At 38.2% G+C, this 25945-nt stretch overlaps 1 protein-coding gene across 4 annotated transcripts; it reads left to right on the forward strand.

Annotated features, from left to right (window-relative positions):
• The first annotated feature begins 219 nt into the window (after positions 1–219).
• LOC143735714 (uncharacterized) lies at positions 220–25711 on the forward strand. Of its 4 annotated transcripts, XM_077225904.1 has the most exons (3): positions 10480–10583; positions 21926–21988; positions 22208–25711. In XM_077225904.1, exons 1-3 carry the CDS (start codon positions 10484–10486, stop codon positions 22792–22794), a joined length of 750 nt encoding a protein of 249 aa, XP_077082019.1. In that variant the 5' UTR covers positions 10480–10483; the 3' UTR covers positions 22795–25711. The 4 variants fall into 4 exon arrangements, with proteins under 4 accessions (XP_077082016.1, XP_077082019.1, XP_077082015.1 ...); XM_077225901.1 differs by lacking the exon at positions 10480–10583 and adding an exon at positions 220–406 and having other exon boundaries at positions 21926–25711; XM_077225900.1 differs by having other exon boundaries at positions 21926–25711.
• The last annotated feature ends 234 nt before the right edge of the window (positions 25712–25945 follow it).

Here is a 25945-nt window from a genome sequence, read left to right on the forward strand (position 1 = left end):
GTATGAAAAAAGTATGTAGATGAAATAGAGGTAGAAATAAAAAGGTAGATTTTGTCAATTCCAACAATTTGAGATTCATTTACTTAAACTACTCTACTAGACAGATAGGTGAATATAAATACTTAAAATGTGTGAATTAGTATTAAAATAAAAACCAGTAAGTGATTTCTTATTGATTTTGTCAGATCTGCTCCTCCTCCTTCAGTGAAGCTCCTCCTCCTTCAGTGAAGCTCCTCCCACTGCAATTCACCAATTATTGCTGGAATATTCCCATCAGCTACAAGTGAAGACGAGCATCAAACCATCAGGAAGAGCTGAAATCTGCAAACACAGAGTTTATTGAAGGACAGTGAGAACATGACAGATCCAGAACACTGCAGAATGAAACACACTGAAGAACAAAGAGGTTGGTGTTTATTCCTGATTCTTTATTAAAGGCACAGTATGTAAGCTTTGCCACTTGAAGTCGCTTATTCAAAACAAAGGCATAACTTGATGCTGTGAGTGAGTCAAACGAGTGTGGAAAAGGTACAGGGAATGAGCTTCAGCAGAACAACAGTGAACGGCGAACAGTAGATACAGTATATCCCACGTCAATGGTTATCAACTGGTGGGTTGCAAGACCGTTTTGAGCGAGTCGTATAGTGTGCAGTCAAAAAACAACAACAAATGTAATTCCCTGTCTTTCTGATGCCTCTTTTTAATTTTGAAAGACGCGTGTGAAAGCTGGTGACACTTCAGTCAGATGCTGAGAGAAACACGTCCTCATTAGCATCTGCGGTCAAGTCATTTATATGGTGCTTTTTACAATACAGATTGATTCAAAGGAGAAATAGGAAAATAATGCAGCAAAGATTGTTTTGGCTGCACTGCAGCTCTAGAAGAAAGTTATTGTCCAGTTTAAGTAAGTTCAGTGTTGATTCATTTCCGTTGTGAAAATAATTTATTAAACTAGGGGCCTTTTACACAACAGCGTTTTCCACTGAAAACAGAATGGTTTTATTGCGTTATGGGAGTTCATATATACGACAGCGACGTTTTGGTAGCCCTTTGAAATAGTTTTTTTTGAAAACGATATCGTTATCATCTCTGTGTAAACTTCAAAAACATGTATCTGTGAAAAGGTTCACGGCCTGCACTTGTGTATCACGTGTTTAGTCTATAGGTATGCGCGTTTGAATGTGTATGTGCGCAAGTGTGTAGTCTTTCTTTACAAAGTGACATTCCCAATAAATTTTCTGCAATGCTATTACAGCGTTTTTAGTCGTTTCCACGGATCCGTGTGAATGGGAATCATTTTAATAATGTTTTCACCTGGACAGAGGAAAAAACTTTTTGTCTTCAAATAAAGAAAAAATGGGATTATATGATGCAAAATGCTGCGATAAAAAAAAAAACTTGCATCACAATAGCCTAAGTGTATTGTGATAGTCAAAACACTGTAGTGACAACACAATGTTTACATTGTACAATGACTGGTATTCTACTGTTTTTATTATTGCTTGACACAAATTTCACAATTTCAATTTCAATTCTTGTGAATTGATTCTGATATTGATACAATATCGTTTCCTTTGGATAAATATTAGGTAACGTAGATACGTTAATGTGTTATGTTGATTTTTAACTTTCATTTTTAATCTTTTATGTTTAATTTTTATGGTGTAAAAATTAAAGGTGAAAAATAACATCTCAAATTAAATATGCGTTTTTTATAGTAACAACGTTATAATATTTTAATGATATAGGTAAAAATATAATAAATATGTAATATAGTTATCATATTTAGCAAAATACTCCTCTCTATAGCAATTTTTTAAGTCCAGCTAACATTTCCTGAGGTAAATGTAACGTTACAGACCTCTGTCTTTCGTTAAAAAACACTGATCGATCGATTTTTTTAAATTTCGGTAAGTTGAACTGTATACTTCAAATTACCTATATTCGTGTTTATTTACTATTACCTAGTGGTAAAGAGTAACAGATGATCGGTTCACGTGCCGCTTGAACGGAGATCTGTCACGTCACATTTACAAGCGCCAAACTGTGTTTATTGTTTGAATTTTCTAATTAAATTGACAATTTTCTAATTAAATTGGTATCTCCATTATAAAATGTACAATAGAACAGAATAGTACAATAAGGCACTCACAAATTAAACTCTACTAGGTCATTACACCTGATAAAGGGGAAAAACATTTTGGGTAGACAGTCCAAGCTCTAAAGTTTTTCACATGTAACATCTGGGGATCATAGGTGTAATTTGAGGGTGCGACATGTCCCAGCCACTCTTTCTCAGGATCGATATTGCCCCCCACCACTTTTGAAACATTATGAGGCACAGATGTAATACAAATAAATAAAACATCTCCATTTAACAGAGCATTAAGTAACATAGTTAGACCTAGCGCTAAAATGTGTTTGTTTTTTTAAATCAAGCTGAGCGCTCTTTGCCGCTGCTATCAGTTGCACGGATACAGTGTTCTCTTGTGGCGCGGGCACAATCTTCACTCATTTCGCTCCAATCTATCGCCGTTGCGGAGACTCACAAAACAAAATGCACACTTTTTTAAAATAACTCCACACAGCTGACATGATAATTGCTGACAGGTCTCACCTTACTCAGTCTTGTTCTAGCTACTGTTCACGTGACGCCAGTGTTGCCAAGTCCGCGCTCCCTCTCACACCCCGAAACGCGATTGGCTACTTTTTAAAATGCAATTGGGCGGGTTTTGTTGTGAAAATCTGGCGACCCTGCGTGCAACTGCAGCGTGACGCATGTTGCTCATCTCTCTTTACGGCATGTCTCTCAGGTGTTGTTAAGCATTTGTTTGACAGTTTAGGACTAGGTCCGTGGTCGTATCGGATCGGAATATACTCCCGCGATTCATACAATATCCGATCCAGTGATTTTGGCCAGTATCGGACTAATACTGATACCGAATATCGGATCGGCACACCCCTAGTCTTTTACTAGCCCCTAATTTCCTTTCTGGACAAGGACAGTATACCGCACATAGATTTTCAATGGAGGGACAAAAAGCTCTCGGACTAAATCTAAAATATCTTAAACTGTGTTCTGAAGATGAACGGAGGTCTTACGGGCTTGGAGCGACATGAGGGTGAGTCATTAATGACATCATTTTCATTGTTGGGTGAACTAACCCTTTAACTAGGGATGCTCATTAAGGTTAATTTTCCCTACCGACAACTGCCGTTCGTTATCCGAGGAGTAACCGTTAACTGATAAGATTATAATATTAAATTGGCATTAAATAAAAATAAAATTGCAAACAGCAGCATACAGAACAAACCCTGGATTCACATCACATTTTCACTCACCTGCAGCATTTCTGACAGTGACAACAGAGAAAAACATAAAATAGGCCTACACTAAATATATTTTTTTAACTTAAATAATGCACAAATTAAGATGACTAAAAGAAAACACTGAATCCGTTTGAAGCTTTGAAAAACCGGTAGTTTGTTTTCAGTCAAACTAAGTTTTTCGTCAAATAAAAATATCAGGCCTACCTCAATCCACAACTTAGTTTAGTTTTTTTTTTTAGTTTTTTTAAGTAACCTCTACACAATGGGTTAGTCAGGAGCGCAGTGAGAGCCGCGGCAGAAAACTGACTCTCCGATGGCACAGATATCCCGGGAATACAGAGATAACGTCTGGCTGGAGTGTCCAGCTTTGGGAAGCGCCTTTCATTTGCTCGTGGATGTTTGCTTCGCCAGTGATATTGCATTGTATTTGTACTACTGCTGTATTTTAATACCACGTAGCATATTTTTTAAGTAACTTCGTCGCTCTTTCTGTGGAAATGGTCCCACGCAGTACTTCTTTTCAATCGCTTCATTTTGCTTGCTCAGTGAAATATGTCTGTAGGCATGTGTGGTTGTGCGTGTTGACGCCCCGTGAGTTAACAAATATAGGCTACATAGTATTTTTTTAAAGTATTTATTTAACCATGCAGCAAAAAAAAAAAAACGTTTAACTTTTTAAACCGTTTAACTGGTGGTATTATAAACTTTTACTTTTGGTTAACGGTTAAAATGAGCGTCCCTAACCCAAAATGTTTCTCACATGTCTAATCAAACACATAATATTAAAGCATCTTTAGTGTTTCCATGGTTTTTGTGAAATTGAGGGCTATGCGGATATGACATCACTGACATACGACGAAATGGTTACACAAGTCAAAATTGCAGATTTCTCTGGATTTAAATATTGTTGGAAACATTTGGGATAATGTTAATACACAAGTCAACAAAATATATAACACTGTGTTGGGTTTTTTGGATATTTTAATAAAAAAAATCTTAAATATTGTGCCTTTAAAGAGGCTAAAGAACATTAAAGTTATAAAGCAGATTTAGTATTTGTAGTAGGAATAAAACCATAAGAAACAGTTTAATCCATAAATATTATCGGGGAATAAATATCTTGTTCACATTTTACGGAAACAGAAAAGAAACAGTTTAATCGATAAATAATATCCGGGGCACTTTCTATGTGCCTGGTTCAAAATAGGGCTTGAAATTCAAATGTCTTTCATTTTCTTGTTTTGATCAAATGGTCAGTGAAACAAGATTTGATAAACATTCACATTGATTATCAACATCAGGAGACCAAACTGAATATGATCTTAAGGTCTTATATTTTACATATGTATTTTTTTTATCTATTTATTATTTTATCAATAAACTTTAAAAACACCAAAATTAAACAATATTGAGAATTTTAGCATAAATCAATCAAAATCTCTTTTATAGTTTCTGATAAACTTTTTTTTTATTTTTCTTATAACTTCGGTAACAGGGTTGATGAATGCAGTCAACATTACAATGGATTGAGGTTATTTTCATGTAGCCATTGTCTATTTGCACTTTTTAAGGATTTATTCAAATGTAACTTTCTTACTTTAATCTCAGACATGAGGGAGGAGGATGAGGAACATCATCATGTGAAAACTGGAGAAAAAACTCACTCACAGACTGAAAGTATTTCTTTACTGAAAAGAAGAGACAAGAAATGTTTCACTTGCAGTCAGTGTGGAAAGAGTTTCACACGCAAACAGAGTCTCAATGATCACATGAACTTCCACACTGGAGAGAAACCGTTCACATGTGATCAGTGTGGAAAGAGTTTCACACACAAAAACAGTCTCAAGGTTCACATGAGGATCCACACTGGAGAGAAACAGTTCACATGTGATCAGTGTGGAAAGTGTTTCACACACAAAAACAGTCTCAATGTTCACATGAGGATCCACACTGGAGAGAAACCGTTCACATGTGATCAGTGTGGGTATAGTTTTCGACAACAGGTTCACCTTAAGGAACACATGATCATCCACACTGGAGAGAAACTGCATGAATGTGATCAATGTGGCAAAACATTTCTGTGGGCTTTAGGTCTGAAGAGCCACCTCAGAGTTCATTCACAGGAGAAACCACATTCATGTTCTTTGTGTGGAAAGAGTTTTTCACAACTGCGGAATTTAAAACGTCATCAGAAGATACATGCTGGTGTAAGAGATCATATGTGCTTTGAGTGTGGGAAGACTTTTAGTAGAGCTGGACATTTAAAACGGCACCAGAGAATTCACACTGGATCGAAACCATACATGTGTTCACACTGCGACAAAAGATTCAGTGATTCAGGAACCCTAAACAGACACGAGAGGATCCACACTGGATCGAAACCATACATGTGTTCACACTGCGACAAGACATTCAGTCGGTTGGGAACCTTGAAAACACACATGAAAATCCACAATAGAAAGGAGCTGAGCAAATGACATCAAAGCGTTTTTATATCTGTACATCAGAAAATACTGGTGTAAAATATTGTGTTCTTTGATTGTTGGACGTCTGTCCATTTGCTATATTGCTTGATTATATCAATAAAGTTTTCTTACTTTTAGGTTCAAGAGTCTCTATGTTTTATTACAGTTATTACGTTGAGCGCCTCCTGGAGGAAGACAGACTTCATTCATTTTTTAATTAATTACTAAAACATTTTTTAAACATCATGGCCCATATTCATAAAGATTCTAAGAATCCTCCCAGAAAACTCTTAATTTAGCTTTAAATCTTTTACGTAGGAGTCTTAGCTTAAGAGCGATTCGGGACCGATCTGAGAGCAACTCTGAGTGAGGAGGCGGGCTAACCCCGTTGCTATATAGGCTATGACACAATCTTTTGAAGATTGTGATTGGTTGGTTGTCCAAGAAGGAAAAAAAGAGTGATTTTAAGTATAGGGTCTATTCTAAACCTTCACTTTGAAATTACATGCGTAATTTTTCCTATTTGACCGTTCCCATACACACTCACGCATTATACATATGTGTATATAAATCCTTTTTTTTATTTACCATGCTGTTAATTTCCTATAAGGTTTTTGATTGGCTTAGAATGATCAAAATTGTTCCACTCTTTCCAGTTACACTGATTGCTGGCATGTCTATTTAAGTGGCGGTTTGAATGTTGGTTTTAATGTATCAAACATGGAATCAAAACCAAGAAGGACTAGAAAGCCCAACTGGACAGAGGAACAGTGTTTACTGTTAGCCCAGTTAGTGCATGAACACAAGGCCATTTTTAAAGGAAAATTCGGGCCGGGTGTCACAGCACGGGGCAAGAAGCAGACGTGGGAGCTCAAACTATTAATGCTTGTGCGCACCGGTGAAGACTGCGAGAAACGCTGGTACCTGTTGCAATCAAAAGCCAGAGAGGAAATTGCAGCACACAAGCGGGAGTCATCACGCACAGGTGAGTGCTATAACACTTCTTTAAATCGCTGGCAAACTTAACTTAAACAATTATATGTATACTGTACATGTGGTCCACTGTATTGTTTTCTAGGGAGGGAGGGGTGGGCACCACCTGCTAAACAGCTGTCCCAAGTAGCCCAAACCGTGTTTAACATCTTTGGTCACTCAGAAACAAGTATTACCGGTTTGAAGGAGGGCACAGATAGCTCAATGATTCAGCTGGTGGAACTACAAAAATGTTAATAAACCAACAGCCAAGTAACACAATATAAAGACAAATTTGTATTTAACATTGGCAAGGCCATTTCTCATATTTCTATCTGGCATTCTATGAACTGAAAAAACAAACAAATTGGCCTAAATTTATTTTAAATAACAGAGATTAAATGTTTTCTCCTTTCAGTAGCACAGAGCAGATTCAGCAGAGGAATGGGGACCGTCGACATCGCAGATGGGCGACCCTCACGGTGGTGATCCACTTGTCCGTGCAACACTTCTGTCGCGCCGAACTCCACTTTATTCCTATGGGTGATGTCACGCGACTTTAACGCGCCCGCAAAGCATCCCGGGAAGGTGGCGCTGCATTTGGAAAAATTCTGCGCGTCAAAAAGTGGGCCGATGCCCATCTTTATGTAAATGAACTCCGTTGAACGCGACGCGACTATCCAATAGAAGTAGAGCATATGGAGACAGGGGGAAGTCTCTCGCAGGTCCTCTGTTCTGATACGCCACATTTCCCGCTCGGTCAAAACCACGCCCATGGCGGTAAACGAGTGGTGTTTGATTTTGGAGCTACCTATAAGGGAACATCATTAAACAGCCAGTTATTGTAAGGACCAAACCTCACCAGCTCACTCTTAGGAGTTCTCACTCGATTCAGGCAGGAGACAGTAGCACTAATGGGGGATATACAGGCTATGTTTCATCAAGTGAAGGTGGTAGAACAAGACAGAAATCTTCTTCGTTTCCTCTGGTGGCCAGAAGGGGACTTGAGCAAGGAGCTTCAGAACTATAGGATGATTGTACATTTGTTTGGAGCAGTTTCATCTCCTAGTTGTGCTAGTTATGCCCTAAGGAGAACTGCTACTGACAATCAATCTGACTTTTCTGCTAAATCTGTTCGAGCTGTTCACCAAAACTTCTATGTAGATGACTGTATGATGAGCTTAAGCTCGGAAATGGAGGCCATCCAGATGGTTAAAGAGCTCAAGTATCTTTGTGAAAGAGGTGGATTCATATTGGAGAAATGGATCAGCAATAGTCGGGCAGTTTTGCACACAATTGCAGAAGAACAGCGGGCTAAGGAGTTAAAGGAGTTGAACCTTGATAGAGATAATCTTCCAATGGAAAGAGCTCTAGGTCTACTTTGGTGTGTTGAGTCAGACTCCTTTAAGATCAAAATCGAAGTGAAAGAGCAACCGCTAACCAGACGTGGCATGTTATCCATCACAAGCTCCGTGTATAATCTTTTGGGTATTTTAGCACCAGTCACTTTGTCTGCAAAGATGATGCAACAGGAGCTCTGCAGGAGAAAGTGTGGATGGGACGATGTCATACCATCAGATATCTTGATTCAATGGAAGCGGTGGTTGGAAGATATTAAGTTGCTGATTTCATTCAGATTGGACAGGTGTGTAAAGCCGAAGGACTTTGGGGCACCCATCCACAGGCAGTTACATCACTTTGCTGATGCCAGTAAGGATGGCTACGGAACTGTGTCCTACATCAGGCTGCAGAATTGCAGAAACGAAGTTCATGTAGCTTTCCTATTGGGTTAAGGTAGAGTTGTACCACTGAAGTCCATAACTATTCCACGATTGGAACTAACAGCCGCAGTTGTAGCTGCCAGAGTGGATGTGATGCTGAGGTCAGAGCTTCAGCTTGAGTTGGATGATGCTGTGTTTTGGACAGATAGTACTTCAGTACTTAAGTATATTAATAACGAAGACAAACGATTCCGAACCTTTGTGGCAAACCGGATTACTGCCATAAGAGATGTTTCTAACCCTTTCCAATGGAGGCACGTCAGTTCCAAAGAAAACCCTGCTGACATTGCATCTAGAGGAATGAAGGTTCCGGACTTCCTAAAGAATAGCGTTTGGCTGGAGGGTCCAATGTTTCTTTGGAAGCTGGAGAAAGATTGGCCAGTAAGGTATAATGGTGATATCAGAGTGGACACTGATGATCCAGAGGTCAAAAGGGAAACCTTGGTGAACATTGTGGTCGACAGCAAAGGTTTCAGGATGAAATCACTTCCCTGATATCTGAGAAAGGAATAGTAAGCAGACAAAGTAACATCTATAAGCTGGATCCGATCTTGGAAGATGGACTTCTTAGAGTGGGAGGGAGATTGAGCAAAGGAGCAATGTGGAGCAATACCTCCATTTACCAACGTTGGAGTAGACTGTTTTGGACCTGTGGAGATAAAGAAAGGAAGAACGACTTGCAAACGGTATGGAGTAATATTTACCAGCATGGCTTGTAGAGCAGTTCATTTGGAGGTGGCTGATTCACTTGAGACTAATGCCTGTATAAACGCATTACGACGGTTTATCAGTAGAAGGGGTCAAGTCGCCCATATTACATCAGACAATGGGACCAACTTTGTTGGAGCCGAGAGGGAGTTGAGGGAGGCCTTGGCTGCATTAAATCATGAGCAAATCCAAGGAGCTCTAATTCCAGCTGGGGTTGAATGGAGTTTCAATCCACCGGCTGGATCTCATCATGGTGGAGTTTGGGAGCGCATGATACGAATGGTACGCCGCATTCTTAGATCAATTCTGCAACAGCAGACCTTAGATGATGATGGACTCCACACTATTATGTGTGAAGTAGAAGCCATTCAGAACGATCGTCCTATTACACCGCTATCTGACGATCCAAACGATCTGGAACCTCCCACACCAAATCATCTCCTGCTTCTAAAGGGAAAACCCAGCTTTGCCACCTGGACTTTTTGAACCCTCAGACATGTATTTGAAACGGCGATGGAAACAGGTTCAATATCTTGCAGATTTGCTTTGGAGAAGCTGGATCCGAGAGTATCTGCCATTGTTGCAAGAAAGACAGAAGAGGAGTCTATTTGCTAGAGATGTGGTAGTCATCATGGATTCAACAGCTTCACTTGGATCTTGGCCGCTTGGCAAAGTGCTGGAAGTGTATCCTGACAAAAGGGGCCTAGTACGTTCTGTCAAGCTAAAAACCCCAAAACCAACATTATTGAGAGACCTATAACTAAACTGTGCCTAATAAAAGAGGGGTAGTCTGATTTATTATGATGTACATATGCATGGATATTGATGTTTGTGTACATGAATTTCTATTGTTTATTTGTTTGAATTGTAATGCCTCTGTCATTTACAATTAGGGGCTAGCGTGTACGAGCCAATTAGCGCTCTTAGCATAAATAGGAATCAATCTTTGGATCCTTAGATGTTACCCGGAAGCACAGACAGTTTTTGACCACACATACATATGCACACGCCGATGCCAGTACAAAGTCAAATACATGTGCAATGAAGTTTGTCTGGATATGGCGATATGATGGAAATAAACCGAACCCATGGTTTTTAACTGCAAATACGACTTGGACTTTCATTAATCTAACAAGGTAAAGGTGCGTCAATTACTCAACCCCCGGGAAAGCACCTCAGGGGCTTAAAGTTTGGTCTTGGCCTCTACAGCTATTATAGTTTTTCAAGATGGCGGAACAACATGGAAGCCTCCGTGGACCTACCCGTCACATGTATATAAAGATAATATATTCTTCGTTTACGAGGATAAGTCAGATCATTGGCAGAGGTATTTGTACACCATTGAGGACATATTTATGAATAAAAATATTGATTTTAGATTATAAAATACATAAAAAACTACACATTGTCCCTTTAATGAAAATGGATAGAATTCAGTTGATATTTTCAAAACATAATGGGTAGGTTATTTATGGGAAGTAGAGTAGAAGTACTACTGCAACACATTTGTTGTTCTCTAAATTTGAAGTCCACACACATTAATTGTATGTTGTCACTGTTACCTGTTGTAATTTAGCTGTGACCCCTGGTCAGGACGGGGGTAAGGTGTGAGGAGCCATGGTTTACAAGGATAACCAGTGTCCCCTAACAAGTGGCAATTTGCTGGAATACGACGTCCTTCAAACAAATGTCTCAGGCCAATGGCATCATGTGTTGCGCCGGGCCATTTTGCAACAATGTCTACAATCCTATAATCTGCACTGAAAACAACTTGAACGTTTATGCTGTGGTACCTCTTTCTATTAACATAAACGTTCTCGTCTTCCGACGGTGCAATAATTCGGATGTGGGGTCCCTCAATTACTCTGACAACACCAGGGAAGCCTGCTATATTCATAAATGCAGTTTTTTGAGCCTGCAAGCTGGGAATGTCCAGTGGAAATGAAATGAACTGCGACACAATAAGAGGTTCTGAAAGTGCTGTAATTGTTTGTGATCACTTAGACCACCCAGTCATTTTATGAAAAAAGGTTGAACAAATTGCAACAGAAGCGAACTCAACTGATTTTGTATCCTCAATATGTCCTGAGTAAGGAAAAAAAAGCCCCGAAGAATCCCATTAGGGGAAAGTTTCGAAAAAGACCCAAATAAATCCCATTCATTCGCCTATTCATTCTTTTTCTCACGTGAAAAGGGTTAAAATTTTAACCTTTAGATATCATCATGAAAATCACTGAGTTGATTACTTACATCAAGACAAACAAAAAATGTATTACAAGTTTTTTGAAATTGTTTGTTAACATGGACAAACTGTGCATAATATAATTACGTATTAGCTCATTTGCATAATTACCCAAACAGATCTAAACATTGGGTATAGCAGGTGAAAATGTTTTTATTTAAATCTTGTTGACATATAACAGTAAAAGACTTAATGTTAAGGTCTGAATGGAACCTATTTAGGCTACCCATGAACATTAATACAGGAAGAATTACTTTAGAAACCAGCCTTTATTAATTATTATTGCAGAGATGGGGTTTGGGCATTGAGTGCATTGTGTACGTAACTAGATTTTTTGAACCAGACACTTTTTATTTCACCTACCTTTTGTCTTCTGCATTCTCCTTACCCGTGTCTCCTGTTCTTCCCTCAGACTCATCCCCCAGACACAGTCCCACTGACCCAGCCCCAAACCCAATCTCTGCCATAATTATTAATAAAGGCTGGTTTCTAAAGTACTTCTTCCTGCATTAATGTTCATGGGTAGCCTAAATGGGTTCCATTCAGACCTTAACATTAAATAGTTCACCTGTATATGTCAACAACATTCTACAAGACATGTTCACTTATATACCCAATGTTTAGATCTGTTTGGGTAATTATGCAAATGAGCACATATGTAATTAGATTATGCACCGTTTGTCCATGTTAACAAACAATTGCAAAAAAAACTTGTAATACATTTTTTGTTTGTCTTGATGTAAGTAATCAACTCATTGATTTTCATGATGATATCTAAAGGTTATAATTTTTACCCTTTTCACGTGGAAAAAAAAATGAATAGGCGAATGAATGGGATTTATTTGGGTCTTTTTCGAAACCATCCCCTAATGGGATTCTTCTGGGCTTTTTTTTTCCTTACTCAGGACATATTGAGGATACAAAATCAGTTGAGTTCGCTTCTGTTGCAATTTGTTCAAGGTTGACCCCCATTTTGGCTTAAAATGACTGGACTACTCTGCTTACAGACGGTTGTGACCGACCCAAATCATCACTGCTGCATTGTTGCATTTTCCCAGTTGCCAAATATCGTAATGCAGTGATTACTTTAATTTCTGGCGCTATGGCATTTCTGCGCTGTCTGAGATGTTAGCGTGTCTCTAATAAGATCATCACAAACATGATACCTGCACGATCTAATCTATAGCGTTTTATTAACTCACTTTCATCCATTGTCTGCAACACATTTCTTCTCCCTCTTCGTCTTTCTGCCATTTTCTCCTCTGCTAAAGAAACTCTTATGCCTCTTAAAGGGATAGTTCACCCAAAAATGAAAATTCTGTCAGTATTTACTCTCCCTTTACTTTACTTTTACTTTATACTTTATTAGTCCCATTACTGGGAAATTTGTCTTGGACAACGTGCAAAGTCCGTACATACAAACAACATACATTAAAAGCGAATAAAAACAACAGTCGATACATGCAATATCACTTACATTAAACCAGAATAAGAATAAGTGAAGTTAATCCATGTAAGGCACCCTGGCAATTCACAGTATTTTATCTCTATTTAACACTTTGATTGCAGTTGGAACAAAGGAATTTTTCAGTCGATTTGACCTGCACATCGGGACCCTGTACCTCCTACCTGATGGTAATAATTTAAAATAGGCATTCAGGATATGAGTATCGTCTCCAACAATTTTCTTGGCATGATTTAAAATAGAAGCATCCAACATCTCTTGTGGTGATAATCTCTCCTCACCCCCTATAATTCTACAGGCGGTGTGCACCAAACGTCCTAACCTCGATTTTAATTGGACAGACAAGTTACCATACCATGCAGTGATGCCATATCTAATCAAGCTCCCAAAAATAGACTGGTAAAACAAATACATGATTCTCTGATTCACTCCGAATGCCTTTAACCTGCGTAAAAAGTATAATCTCTGCTGTAACCTGGAAAACAGATTGTCGACATGAAAAGACCAGCATAGTGAATTATCTATATAGACTCCCAAGTACTTATATGAAGGAACCTGTGCAATGATATTACCATGTATCATTACTGGACTATGATCCCTTACACTTCTAGGATCGAAAATCATCTCGACCGTCTTAGTTCCGTTAAGTATTAGCGAGTTATCATCACACCAGCTTACAAATCTGTTTACCTCAGAGCAATAATGTGAAGCATTATCTTTACTATTTAATAAGGTTAAAATTGCCGTGTCATCAGAAAATTTGATAAAAAAAGTACTGTCTTGGCTTGCTACGCAATCATTAGTATATAATGTAAATAAAATTGGAGAGCAAACGCATCCCTGCGGGGCTCCCGTGTTTGTAATTTTAACCTCAGAATACGAGTTGTTGACTCTCACCTGTTGTGTGCGGTTGTTCAGAAAGGAATAGAGCCACTTAATACAGTATGGATTTACCTTGAGCTCTTTTAGCTTTGTGGTCAACAACATGGGATTCAGGGTATTAAACGCTGAACTAAAATCAATAAAAAGTAAACGGGCATATGATTGAGTGTCTTCTAAATGACTAATAACCAAATGAGAGATGCAGTTAATGGCATCTTCAGTACTTCGCCTCTCTCTATATGCAAATTGAAACGGGTCGAGTAATGGTTTGACTTGATCCCTTAAACCCCTTAAAACAAATCGTTCAAAACACTTCATAATATGGGATGTAAGGGCTACTGGTCTAAAATCACTATTCTCCACTGAGTTCTGTTTCTTAGGAACTGGTATTATGATGGATTTCTTCCATAAATATGGAATAGTATGTGAGTCCAAAGATTTTTGAAAAATGGGGCAGAATGCCGTGGAAAGCTCCATAGCACAAGTTTTTAACAAAAAGGCTGAGATTCTATCCGGGCCCATAGATTTTTTGGAGCATATACCTCTAAATAAAGTGCTGACCACCTGTGGGTCAACCACTAGCCTCTGTCCCGGTTCACATATTAGATTATCCAGAACACCCGTATAATCAGTTGATGACTCAAACCTAAGAAAAAAGTCATTTAAATCATTTGCCCTGTGTTCATCATCATTAGTTATAAAAGTTTTGTGAGATGGTGTCATATTTGTTACAACTTTCATTGGATCCCACAGTTTTTTTGAATTTCCTGTAGCAAAGTTAACTTCTATTGTATCTCTATATTTTCTCCTCGCCCCTTTCAGTAATATATTCAGTTCCTTTTGAACTATTTTTAATTTAATTTTATCATGATTTATAAATGCCAACTTCTTCCTATTCAAACATTCCTTGACTTCTTTTGTTATAAAACTTTTGTTATTTGGAAATACCATTACAGTTTTCTTCTTCACTATTGAGTCCACACAAAAATGTATATAGTCTGTTATGGACTCTGTGGCAGTTTCAATGTCCATCTCGTGAAAAGATCCCAGTCTGTGGATTCAAAACAGCCTTTTAAGGTCTCAATTCTGTCCTCCGACCAAACCGAGATTGTCTTTGTGTGAGGCTTAGTTCTTTTTAAAAGAGTTTTATAAGTTGGGATCAAAAGGACAGTGTTATGATCACAGTTAGATAGAGGAGGTTTGACCTTAGCAACATATGCGTCTTTAACATTTCCGTAACATTTGTCCAAAATCTTGTTACCTCTAGTGAAGCACTTAATATATTGTTCGTACCCCGGGAGCATAAGCTCGAATCTACACTGGTTGAAGTCTCCAAGGATAAAAATTGAAGCCGCTGGAGTGCTCCTTAATTGTTCATTGACACAGTCACTAATACACCTGGCCGCGTTAGCAGCATTCCCGCTTGTTGGAACGTACACCGCACAAATAACGATGTTTCCAAATTCACACGGTAGATAAAAAGGCCTTAATGATAAACATAATAATTCCACATCAGGATTGCACACAGTATCTCTCACCGTATGCTGGCAGCACCATTTATCCTTTATGTATATACAGACGCCGCCGCCTCTTGATTTACCAGAGTTTTCATCCCTGTCTGCACGAACAAGCGAAAACCCATCCAGTTCGACCAAAGAGCAAGGGATGTCCCGATGAAGCCATGTCTCCATGAACACCATCAAGCAGGACTCGCGATACTCGTGCCATGCCCTTGTGATCACACGTAGCTCCTCGATTTTATTCTTTAAGGACCGCACATTGCTTAGAATCACAGACGGAAGAGGAGGTTTATTACCGCGGTTCCGAAGACGGAGACGAATTCCTCCTCTCTTCCCTCTTTTCCTGGGTCGCGCCAAAAATGCGCTCTTCCTCCTGATATCGACAGGTAAATCCGTGAGAGGCAATGTTCTTTCAGGCCTCAGAAGGAGCAACTCCGCTCTGGTATAGCACACAGATGGCACAGCTACAAAATGTACGGGTGATACATGATTCAAAGCAAGGATCCTTCCTCCGATCAAAGTCAGTAGTAGAAATTGTACCAAGAACGCCTTCATTATGAACAGCACTTTAACACATTTAAGAACATAAAACAATTTAGATCGACACGAACATTAAACTGACAGTGCACGTGTCCGAGTCGCCAGCCGAGCAGCGCCACCGGAAGAATAAGAATCTTAAGTTTATCAAGCGACGAGAATACTTTTTGTGCGCAAAAAACACAAAAATAACGACTTTATTTCAACTATTGATTTCCTTCTCTGTGGGCCTCGAGTGAGTTCACTAGTGTAACAGCGCAGCGCTTCTGTGTTGTACGTCACACGCATCACACACATGACCAGCGTCGGCCAATAGTGAGCCTACGTGTGACGTAGCTCTACGCTATCACACTACGCTAACTGACTCGAGGCCCACAGAGAAGGAAATTAATAGTTAAAATAAAGTTGTTATTTTTGTTTGTTTTTGCACACAAAAGGTATTCTCGTCGCTTGATAAACTTAAGATTGAGCCACTGTAGTAACTTAGACTATTTTAACAATATCTTTAATAACTTTCAACAAGTTTCAATCCCTTAGAAGCCTATGGAGGAGTGATCCAGCTCTCAGATTTAATCAACAATATCTTAATTCGGGTTCTGAAGATGAACGAAGGTCTTACGGGGTTGAACAACATGAGGGAGAGTAATTACTGACAGAATTTACATGTTTGGGTGAACTATCCCTTTAAAAGTCCTCGTCTTTGCTCCTAACAATTTTGACCTTAAGACCTCTTTTAAGGGTTAAGATGCTTTCTGAATTACTTCTTTCTTTACTAGGATTTTTCCTTTAATTTTAAGAGTAAACGCCCACATTTCTAAGAATTTTCTTAGAATTTTGTCTCTCTTTTTCACTCTTTTCATTAAGATTATTTATGAATACGGGCCCATTTGTTTACATTATAATTAAGCTAATTTTTTATACTACAAAAAAAAATATATATTTTTTCTACTTCTACAAGATTTTTGGAGCAAAACACACAAGGATAAAACAAACTTTGAATTTTTATTATTCGTTTTGTTGTATTTCGTATGTTTTATCTATATCACTAAGAAATAATACTATATTATCAGTGTTCAAGTAAGACCAAAAAATGAACTTAGGTTTATTTTTATTTAAACTAGAGTACTAGAAAGTTTTTTCTTCTACAAATAATAAATGTTCAGCATCTCAGCTCTGTTGACTGGAGCAATAAAAGTCTTAAAGTTGTTGACTCATGAGTAGAGAGAGGACTTTCTCCACAACAAATGCAAGATATAATTCTTGGTTCTATTGTTGTTTGGTACACCTGATTTACTGAGGTGTTAAAATGTTTTAGGGGAGTTTTTGTTATCTTATGCAGTGTTAGTTAACTAGGTGACAGACCGCAGTAAAAATAGCTTGTGTTTGATATTCAAATTTATTTTTGGTAAAAATCCACAGTGCATTTTTTTCTCCGTCCTCAGGTCCGAAATCATTTTTCATAATGACTCTTCATTTTACAATGCGTAAAGCTCCAAAGGTTGGACATTTTTTTATTGTCTGTGGATTCTACTTGTGTTAAGGAATGATCAATTCGTAATTTTGGGTAACTCTGAAAGCCATTTACTATTATGATTGCATATTGGTCTTTCCATGTTTTAAATCTATTTAAATAAAACCTTTTAATAAATTTAACTATTTAATGAATTATTTTTCACCCTACACACGACTGAGATTGAATTATCGTTTACTTTAACTTTTAGAGTTATTTTAGTTTATGTTATAAATGTTATTTTTGTATGAATTGTTAGCAATGTTTGGCGCGTTTATTTGGCATCACCGCGCTGACGTCATCATTAGTTTCCTTACTCGTTCAGCGCGTTTGTTGTGTCTTCTGAGGTGAGTTCTGCAGTTCAGATATTTCGCGTATTTACACATCCATAAAATACACTTTACACAGTTTGTTTCAGCGACATTTACAGGGCTATTTCTGAATTTTCATCGGATAAAGCGCAAAATGTCCGTCTTTTCTGGCGTCTGTAGACTGATTTTAGTTCAGCACGAAACGAACATCTGAGGAAAATGTTGAAATCATTCAAACATTAACGATTTTGTCATAGGTTTCAGATTTAGAGTAATAATGTAAGTGTTATTGAATGTATGTGATCTCAAACTTTAAGTTTTGACCTGTAAGGGAATTTCATTGGGATAGAAACATTTATGGTTTCTTGGTATAATGTGGCAATAATTTAATGATGGACACAATCAGTTATGTACGGTTAATGACAGGAATTAGAAAAACCGAACTCTAGTTTACATGTTTGTGTCATACTGTCATACCTGTCAAGTTTTGGATTTGAAAATAAGACAAGTGTTATAGCTTAAATGAAAACACAAAAGGATATATATGAAGAGCATTTATTTTAAAGGCTCATTTGCATATTTTCTGTTCATTTAACATTGCGTGTCTCTACATTTACATTTTATTTTCATTCCACACATTCTTTTCATTTCATATTGCTTTTCTTTTACAGTTTTTCTTTACATCTCATATAACTTTTCTTTACCCTTTTAGTGAGTTATTGTTCAAATTTGTTGCGGACTTTGCATTCTTTAACCTGTGAGGCTGCAACCCCACTTTTGAAAAATCCTCAGAAATGGCATACGCAAACTGAAACAGATAGCCTACAGTTCATAAACACTTTGCACTAAAATCACAAGTATGATCTCATTTGAAAGCTGACACCTGGCAGTTTATTGTAAATGCAGAATTAATTACTGTCATAATGAAAAAATAGTTATTAATAGCTACAAAGTTTTGTAAAGTTATTAGAAATTTATTTTGTATGAAACATCTTCAAAGTTTCTGAGAGTACAATAGTGGTCAAATACTGAAACTTGAGTGTTATATCTTTTTAATAGGGGTGGAACGGTACATGTATTCGTATTGAACCGAATCGGTACGGGCGTCACTATTCGGTGCATGAATTAACACGGAGAATACACGGTATAAAAATAAATAAAACTCGCGTTCAAATTAATTAATGTAATGCGGAACTACTGTTAGATACGCGGGTCCTTTAGGGACACCTAATCTGTTGCCCTGCTAGGTTTGTTTACTTTAGCCTGCCTCCGCAGCGCAAAACCTACAACTAAACTAACGTTATCTTACATATTTTCTAAACATTTTTATTTAGTTTTGTGAACCTTTTTATAAAACATGGCGAATTTATTTTTATTTAAAGGGCTTATGTCTTCTATTGTTGGCTCATTTTGTTAATGTAAGCAACTAATTTAGACGCAAAAACTGGGTGTAAAAAATAATAAAAAAATAATTGCCTTCTGCATTTTTGTTTTGCTTTTCCCTCCATTGTACCGAACTCGTACCGAACCGTGATGTCTGAACCGAGGTATGAACCGAACCGTGACTTCTGTGTACCGTTCCACCCCTACTTTTTAATGATGTATAGTTTTTCAAGGTAATAACATTAAATCTGATAGTAACTTTGAACTATTTAAACAAACAAAAAAAAAACGCTTCAGTGCGTCGGAGCACTGGCAACGGTTAACAGGTTTTAAGATGCTAAAGTCGCAGTTACAAAACGCGTGACTGTCCCCTACCCTGCTCCTCTTCAGAAAAGTAAATTTGCTGTCCCATTGATCGCGGTATTTACATGAGGGATTTGGTTTTGTAGCAGGAGTGCCTTCCGTCTCTGTCGTAGCGTCCATCATCCGTCTCCGATTTTTTTTCTTTTTTCCCCCCGCGTTGTCACTCATCATCTGACCTCAAACACTAACCTCGCGACAACTGCCACTTATGGCGCTTTTCCACTGCATGGTACGGTACGGCTCGCTTCGGCTCGCTTTAAATTAGGGCTGTGTTGAAAAAATCGATTCACCAATTCTGAATCGATTTTGATATTAATTTCTAAAGATCGATCCGTAACTCAGAGGATCGATTTAATAATAGGCTTACATTTTCCCCGTGAACTTTAACTTGCCGCGACTGGGAGATCCCTGTATGCGCATTGAAAGGCTTTCACTCAGCGCGCACATTGTTACGACAACGGGCTTTGAGTGAGTAATTAAACCGTTCATTCAACGAACACGTTCAAAAGAGCTGAATCATTAAAAGAGATGTAATGAAACAATGTGTTAATTATTTTTAACTCTGAGTTCCACTTTTCAAGGCTCAGCTGAGCAGCAATGCGTCGCATGGGTAACGCTGAAGCTGATGCTTCACTTATTAGCGACCAATAATGCATTGATTCAATGCGTGACTCTCTGATTTTATTTTCCTGCGGCTTCCTCGCGCTGTGGAATGCTGAGCAGCGCTGCTGCTGACGCGCATTAATGGTAAATACCCGTGACGTGAAAGTTAGAAGGATGATACGACAAATATTTCGCTTTCCTTTGACACGGCAATACGAATTTTCACGAATACATATGACTTCAAAGACAGACGCAGGTAATCGCACGCGCTCTGCCGATCTCTCTCATTCACTGTCTGTGCGAAGCCTCTGTAGGCTACACATCACCACGATAAACAGTCTTGTTTGTTATCATTATGAACTTGTTAAACATTCAATACACATGCATGAAGTTCAAAACAAGAAGGGTATAGCCTTATAAAAAAACGTGAATATCGCGGTTGCTGCGGTTACTTGCAATCCTCTGCGGTTGACTTGTCAGTAGCGCGGTACTACAAGATTGCGGTTGCCTAATCGCGATAGCTCTAGTAGCCTACTGCTGCTGAAATACCTCTGCGCCCTCTGTCGTCTACACCAGTGCAAGTTTGTGAAAGCAGTTGTATCAACACTCTGGAAGGGGGATTGTTCTTTACAACCATCAATACTCCATTAATTTGCAGTTAAATGTCTATAATAATAGTATCAATATGTTGCATAACTACAGTCCTGTAATTCAGATAACAGCTGGAAAAAATGCTTTTTTCTAAAACACTTATCTAAATCTAAAGATCGGATCGGATCGAATCGAATCGAATAATGATAATCGATTCAAGATCTTGAGAATCGGAATCGAATCGATTCTTGAAATTTGAATCGAAACCCAGCCCTACTTTAAATGGTACCACCTCTGTTGAGGTTCCAAGCGTACCGTACCGATACTAAAATGTGACGTGGAAACACTGTAGATCACTGATTGGTCAGACAGACAGAATCGTCACTACCAGCGTCATTGTATTTGCGAGACATCAAACCCGCTAGATTTAAATAGCCAGTAACAGCCTCCAATGTTTTAAAACTACTTGCTTGACTTGCTTGAAGAAGAAAAAACTTCCAAAAAAGAAATGGCTGAATCGTGGTCAGTGGACGAGAAGTGCAGACGTTCCTCTTGTTAGTCGCCGAGGAGCGGATAAACTATAACGGTCAGTCATAATCCCACCCACTTTGAAGCGGTACTAACTGCAGAGGAAAAGCAACCGAGCTAAAGCGAACCGAGCCGCGCCGCGCCGAGCCGAGTCGTACCACGCAGTGGAAAAGCGAAGCGAGCCGAACCGTGCAGTGGAAAAGCGCCACTACAGTACCCACAGTACCTGTAGTAGGCTACTGCAGGTGGCAGTTATCGCGTGGCTAGTGACAGAGCTCAGATTGGGAATTTTTTTTATTTATTTTTTTTATCCGCCCGGACCATTATTGTTTTTTAATAGCGCGGGTTAAAATACCGGAGATTTACGGGAAAATACTAATACGGGAGGACGGCGGGAAAGAAGGCTTAAATACAGGACTTTCCCGGCCAAAACGGGATACTTGACAGGTATGGTCAGATGTGAAAAGTAATACTATAATCTTTTAAATATAGATCATTTATTATTATTTAAGATTATATTCTGACTTCATCTGAGTGGTCTTTTTATGACAGATACCCCAAATTACCACAGAATAAGTATAATGCAGCTTCCTTTGTTTTTTAGTGGAATTATCATTATTTTCCTAATGCTCACATCAGTTCACAAATAAATGCTGAATATTCCCATAAGCATAGAATATACAGATATTATTTTACAAAAATGCATTAAAATTTGGATTTTATTTTCATTTCAGGCCCGATGGAGGAAAATGAGGAGAGTGAAGAGGAGAAACATCATGTCAAAACTGAAGAAAAAACTCCCTCACAGACTGAAAGTATTTCTTCACTGAAAAGAAGAGACAAGAAATATTTCATCTGCCATCAGTGTGGGAAGAGTTTCACACAACAAGGAAGCCTTAAGAATCACATGAACATCCACACTGGTGAGAAACTGCATGAATGTGATCAATGTGGTAAAACATTTTTGTGGGCATCAGCCCTAAAGAGCCACCTCAGAGTTCATTCACAGGAGAAACCACATTCATGTTCTTTGTGTGGAAAGAGTTTAAAATACAAACAGAGTCTTGAGCTTCACATGAGGATCCACACTGGAGAGAAACCGTTCACATGTGATCAGTGTGGGAAGAGTTTTAGACAATCATCGAACCTTCAGGAACACATGAACATTCACACTGGAGAGAAACTGCATGAATGTGATCAATGTGGCAGAATATTTTCGAGGGCTTCAGGCCTGAAGAGCCACATGAAAGTTCATTCACAGGAGAAACCACATTCATGTTCTTTGTGTGGAAAAAGTTTTTCACATCTGCACAATTTAAAACTTCATCAGAAAACACATACTGGTGAAAAAGCTCATAAGTGCTTTGAGTGTGGGAAGACTTTTATTACAACTGAACGTTTGAAACTGCACTGGAGGACTCACACTGGAGAGAAACCGTACAAGTGTTCACACTGCGACAAGAGATTCCGTCGGTCAGGACATGTGAAAACACACGAGAGGATCCACACTGGAGAGAAACCGTATCACTGCACTCTATGTGGGAAGAGTTTCACTCAAATATCTTCTCTACGCAGTCATATAAAATACAATCACAGTAAGTAGTTAATCTTCGGATCCAGCACTTTCAGGTCTAATGCTGTGTCCTCACTGAACGTGACAAAATAATACCATCGAACAGTAAGATCTCTTCAGTATAAATCTCCCCTAATCAGCCAACGAGCGACAGGAAAAAGAAACATGATCTAAATTTGTCACAGTGAATAAAGTTCATCTTCAAGACCAGCAGTTTCAACTGTGAGATTCACATCAACTCAAAGATGGAGTTCCTCCCTAAAGACCATCTAGACTTTTTATTCTTGAATATCATTTTGCTTTGTCAAGTCAAGTCACCCTTATTTATAAAGTGCTTTTTACAATACAAATTGTTTCAAAGCAGCTTTACAGAGATGACAGGAAAGTAAAGTTGTAATAGTATTGTTAAATTCAAAATTAAGTGTTAAATGTCCCCAACTAAGCAAGCCAAAAGCCAATGGCGAATAAAGGCGAAAAAAGGCGACAGTGGCAAGGAACCAAAACTCCATCAGGTGAGAGAATGGAGAATAAAACCTTGGGAGAACCCAGGCTCAGTCGGGGGACCAGTCCTCCTTTGGTCAACAAACGAACAGTGTATGATTATGATTTAGGCGGCATAATAGGTCAGAAGTCAGATTGGATCAGAACTTTCACAATATTTATCCAGTTCATCTGGTTAGGGGTCGGAGTCATCATGCTGGTATGGAGATGAGTTTGTTGAGGTGTCCATGAGGCCTTCACAGTGTTGATGAGGCTGGCACCTCAGGGATGCGTTGTCGTCGTGTCCATGTGATGGTCCTTCCTCAGATCTGGATATGGCCTGGATCCGGCGGACTGCGGTAAACCTCGGGATAAACAGAGACTAATATTAGCGTAGACGCCATCCTTCTTATGGTGTATAAAGTACATCAGGATTTATGGGAAGTGTTCCCGGTTCCGGCTGATCTAAACTATGTAGCCTAACATTGAATTAATTATAGAAATCTATAATGTGTTATGTGTATGCTAAGCCAAAGAGATGTGTTTTTAGTCTAGATTTGAACTGACAGACTGTGTCTGCTTCCCGGACAATGTTAGGAAGATTGTTCCAAAGTTTTGGTGCTAAATAGGAAAAGGATCTACCGCCAGCAGTCGATTTATATATTCTAGGTATTATCAACTGGCCAGAATTTTGAGATTGCAATAGACGTGAAGGACTATAATGCGTTAAGAGCTCGCTCAAGTACTGGGGAGCTAAACCATTAAAATTTATACGATGTTTAATAGGGAGCCAATGCAGTTTTGACAAAACCGGGCTAATATGGTCATACTTCCTGGTTCTGGTAAGAACTCTAGCGGCTGCGTTTCGGACCAGCTGTAGTTTGTTTATTAAGCGTGCAGGGCAACCACCCATAAGAGCAGTACAATAATCTAGCCTTGATGTCATGAATACATGAACCAATTGTTCTGCTTTTTTCATTGAGAGCATGTGACGTAATTAGATATATTTTTAAGATGAACAAATGCAGTTTTACAGATACTAGACACATGACTTTCAAATGAAAGATTGGTATCAAAGAGCACACACACACACACACACACACACACACACACACCCAGGTTCCTAACCGACGACGAAGACTTAATTGAGCAGCCATCAAGTGTTAGACGGTATTCTAGGTTATTACGCGTGGTAGTTTTTTGTCCAATAATTAGAATCTCTGTTTTTTCAGAATTTAGTAGTAGGAAATTACTAGTCATCCAATTTTTTTATATCAGCTATGCATTCCGTTAATTTTGTGAATTGGTGAGTTTCATTAGGTTTGGAAGAAATATAGAGCTGAGTATCATCAGCATAACAGTGAAAGTTAATTCCATGTTTCCTAATGATATCTCCTAAGGGTAGCATGTACAGAGTGAACAGCAGCGGTCCTAGTACTGAGCCTTGTGGTACGCCATACTGAACTTGTGATCGATAAGACATCTCTTCATTTACTGCTACAAACTGATAACGATCAGATAAATATGATTTAAACCATGCTAATGCAATTCCACTAATGCCAACATAGTTTTCTAGTCTATTTAAGAGAATGTTGTGGTCAATGGTGTCAAATGCAGCACTAAGATCGAGTAACACTAATAGAGAGATACAACCACGATCGGATGATAAGAGCAAATCATTTGTGACTCTAATGAGAGCAGTCTCAGTGCTATGGTGCGGTCTAAATCCTGACTGAAAATCCTTGCAGATATTATTTCTTTCAAGAAAGGAACACAGTTGTGAGGATACTGCCTTTTCTAGTATCTTTGACAGAAATGTTCGATCAGGTTCGGCCAATCTTTAGGTATGGTGAAGGGAATGTGATGATGTGGGATATTTTAATACCAAAGGCCAAGGGAACTTTATCAGGATGCATATTATCCTGGATCCATGAAAGAACTGGCCTTTAAAAATAAAAATCTGCCTGACTCTATGGGAATTTAACATAGGGGTGTCCTGACTTACGCAACCTGTATTTTAAGGAAGAACATTTATTTATTTACAATACATTATTCATTCACAAAGAAAATTGGTGTCCTTAAAAGTTGGATTTTTCCTCATTTTTTAAATTAAACAATTTCCAAAAGATGATTTTTTATTCCTCTTTTTAAGCAACTTTAGCTTGGGTGTCCTAACTTATTCACATCACTGTATCTGTTTTTTGTTTGTTGAACATCAATTAATTTTTTTACCTTAGATAGGTTTGGAAGTTTTTTGTATTTCCAAATTTAGGCATATGATGATATCATCATCATTCTCTATATGATGATATCTTTATGGTATACATAAATATCATTATACTTTATTATAAGTTAAAAAAAAATTATGATGCATATTTATCACTTGTAGTTTGTTTGTTCCATATGAAGGAAAATACTTTTTTTTACAGGTTCAAACTGTTTTATTAAACTCTGGGTTTTTTTTGTATATCGCCTAATTTAATTACATTTTGTATTTTTTTTCCACCAGTTAACTTTTATTGTCCATTTATCTATTGTCTACTTATTATTCTTGCTTCAAGAAATACTTAATTTAATAATTTTAGCTACATTTAAAAGTAATTCAAATATATTGTTATTGCTTTGCCTATAACATCTTTCACCCCACATATGGCTGAGATTGGATGAGATATATATATATATATATATATATATATTATAT

Source organism: Siphateles boraxobius, unplaced genomic scaffold (genome assembly GCF_051911475.1).
Source record: "Siphateles boraxobius isolate OS27281-9 unplaced genomic scaffold, OSU_SipBor_1 13, whole genome shotgun sequence".
NCBI lineage: Eukaryota > Metazoa > Chordata > Actinopteri > Cypriniformes > Leuciscidae > Siphateles > Siphateles boraxobius.

Coding starts and splice junctions, on each gene's coding strand:
- LOC143735714 (XM_077225900.1), top strand. CDS start 10,484: ATGGCGGAACAACATGGAAGCCTCCGTGGACCTACCCGTCACATGTAT. Junction 10,584..21,925: donor AAGTCAGATCATTGGCAGAG/GTATTTGTACAC, acceptor TTTTCATTTCAG/GCCCGATGGAGGAAAATGAG.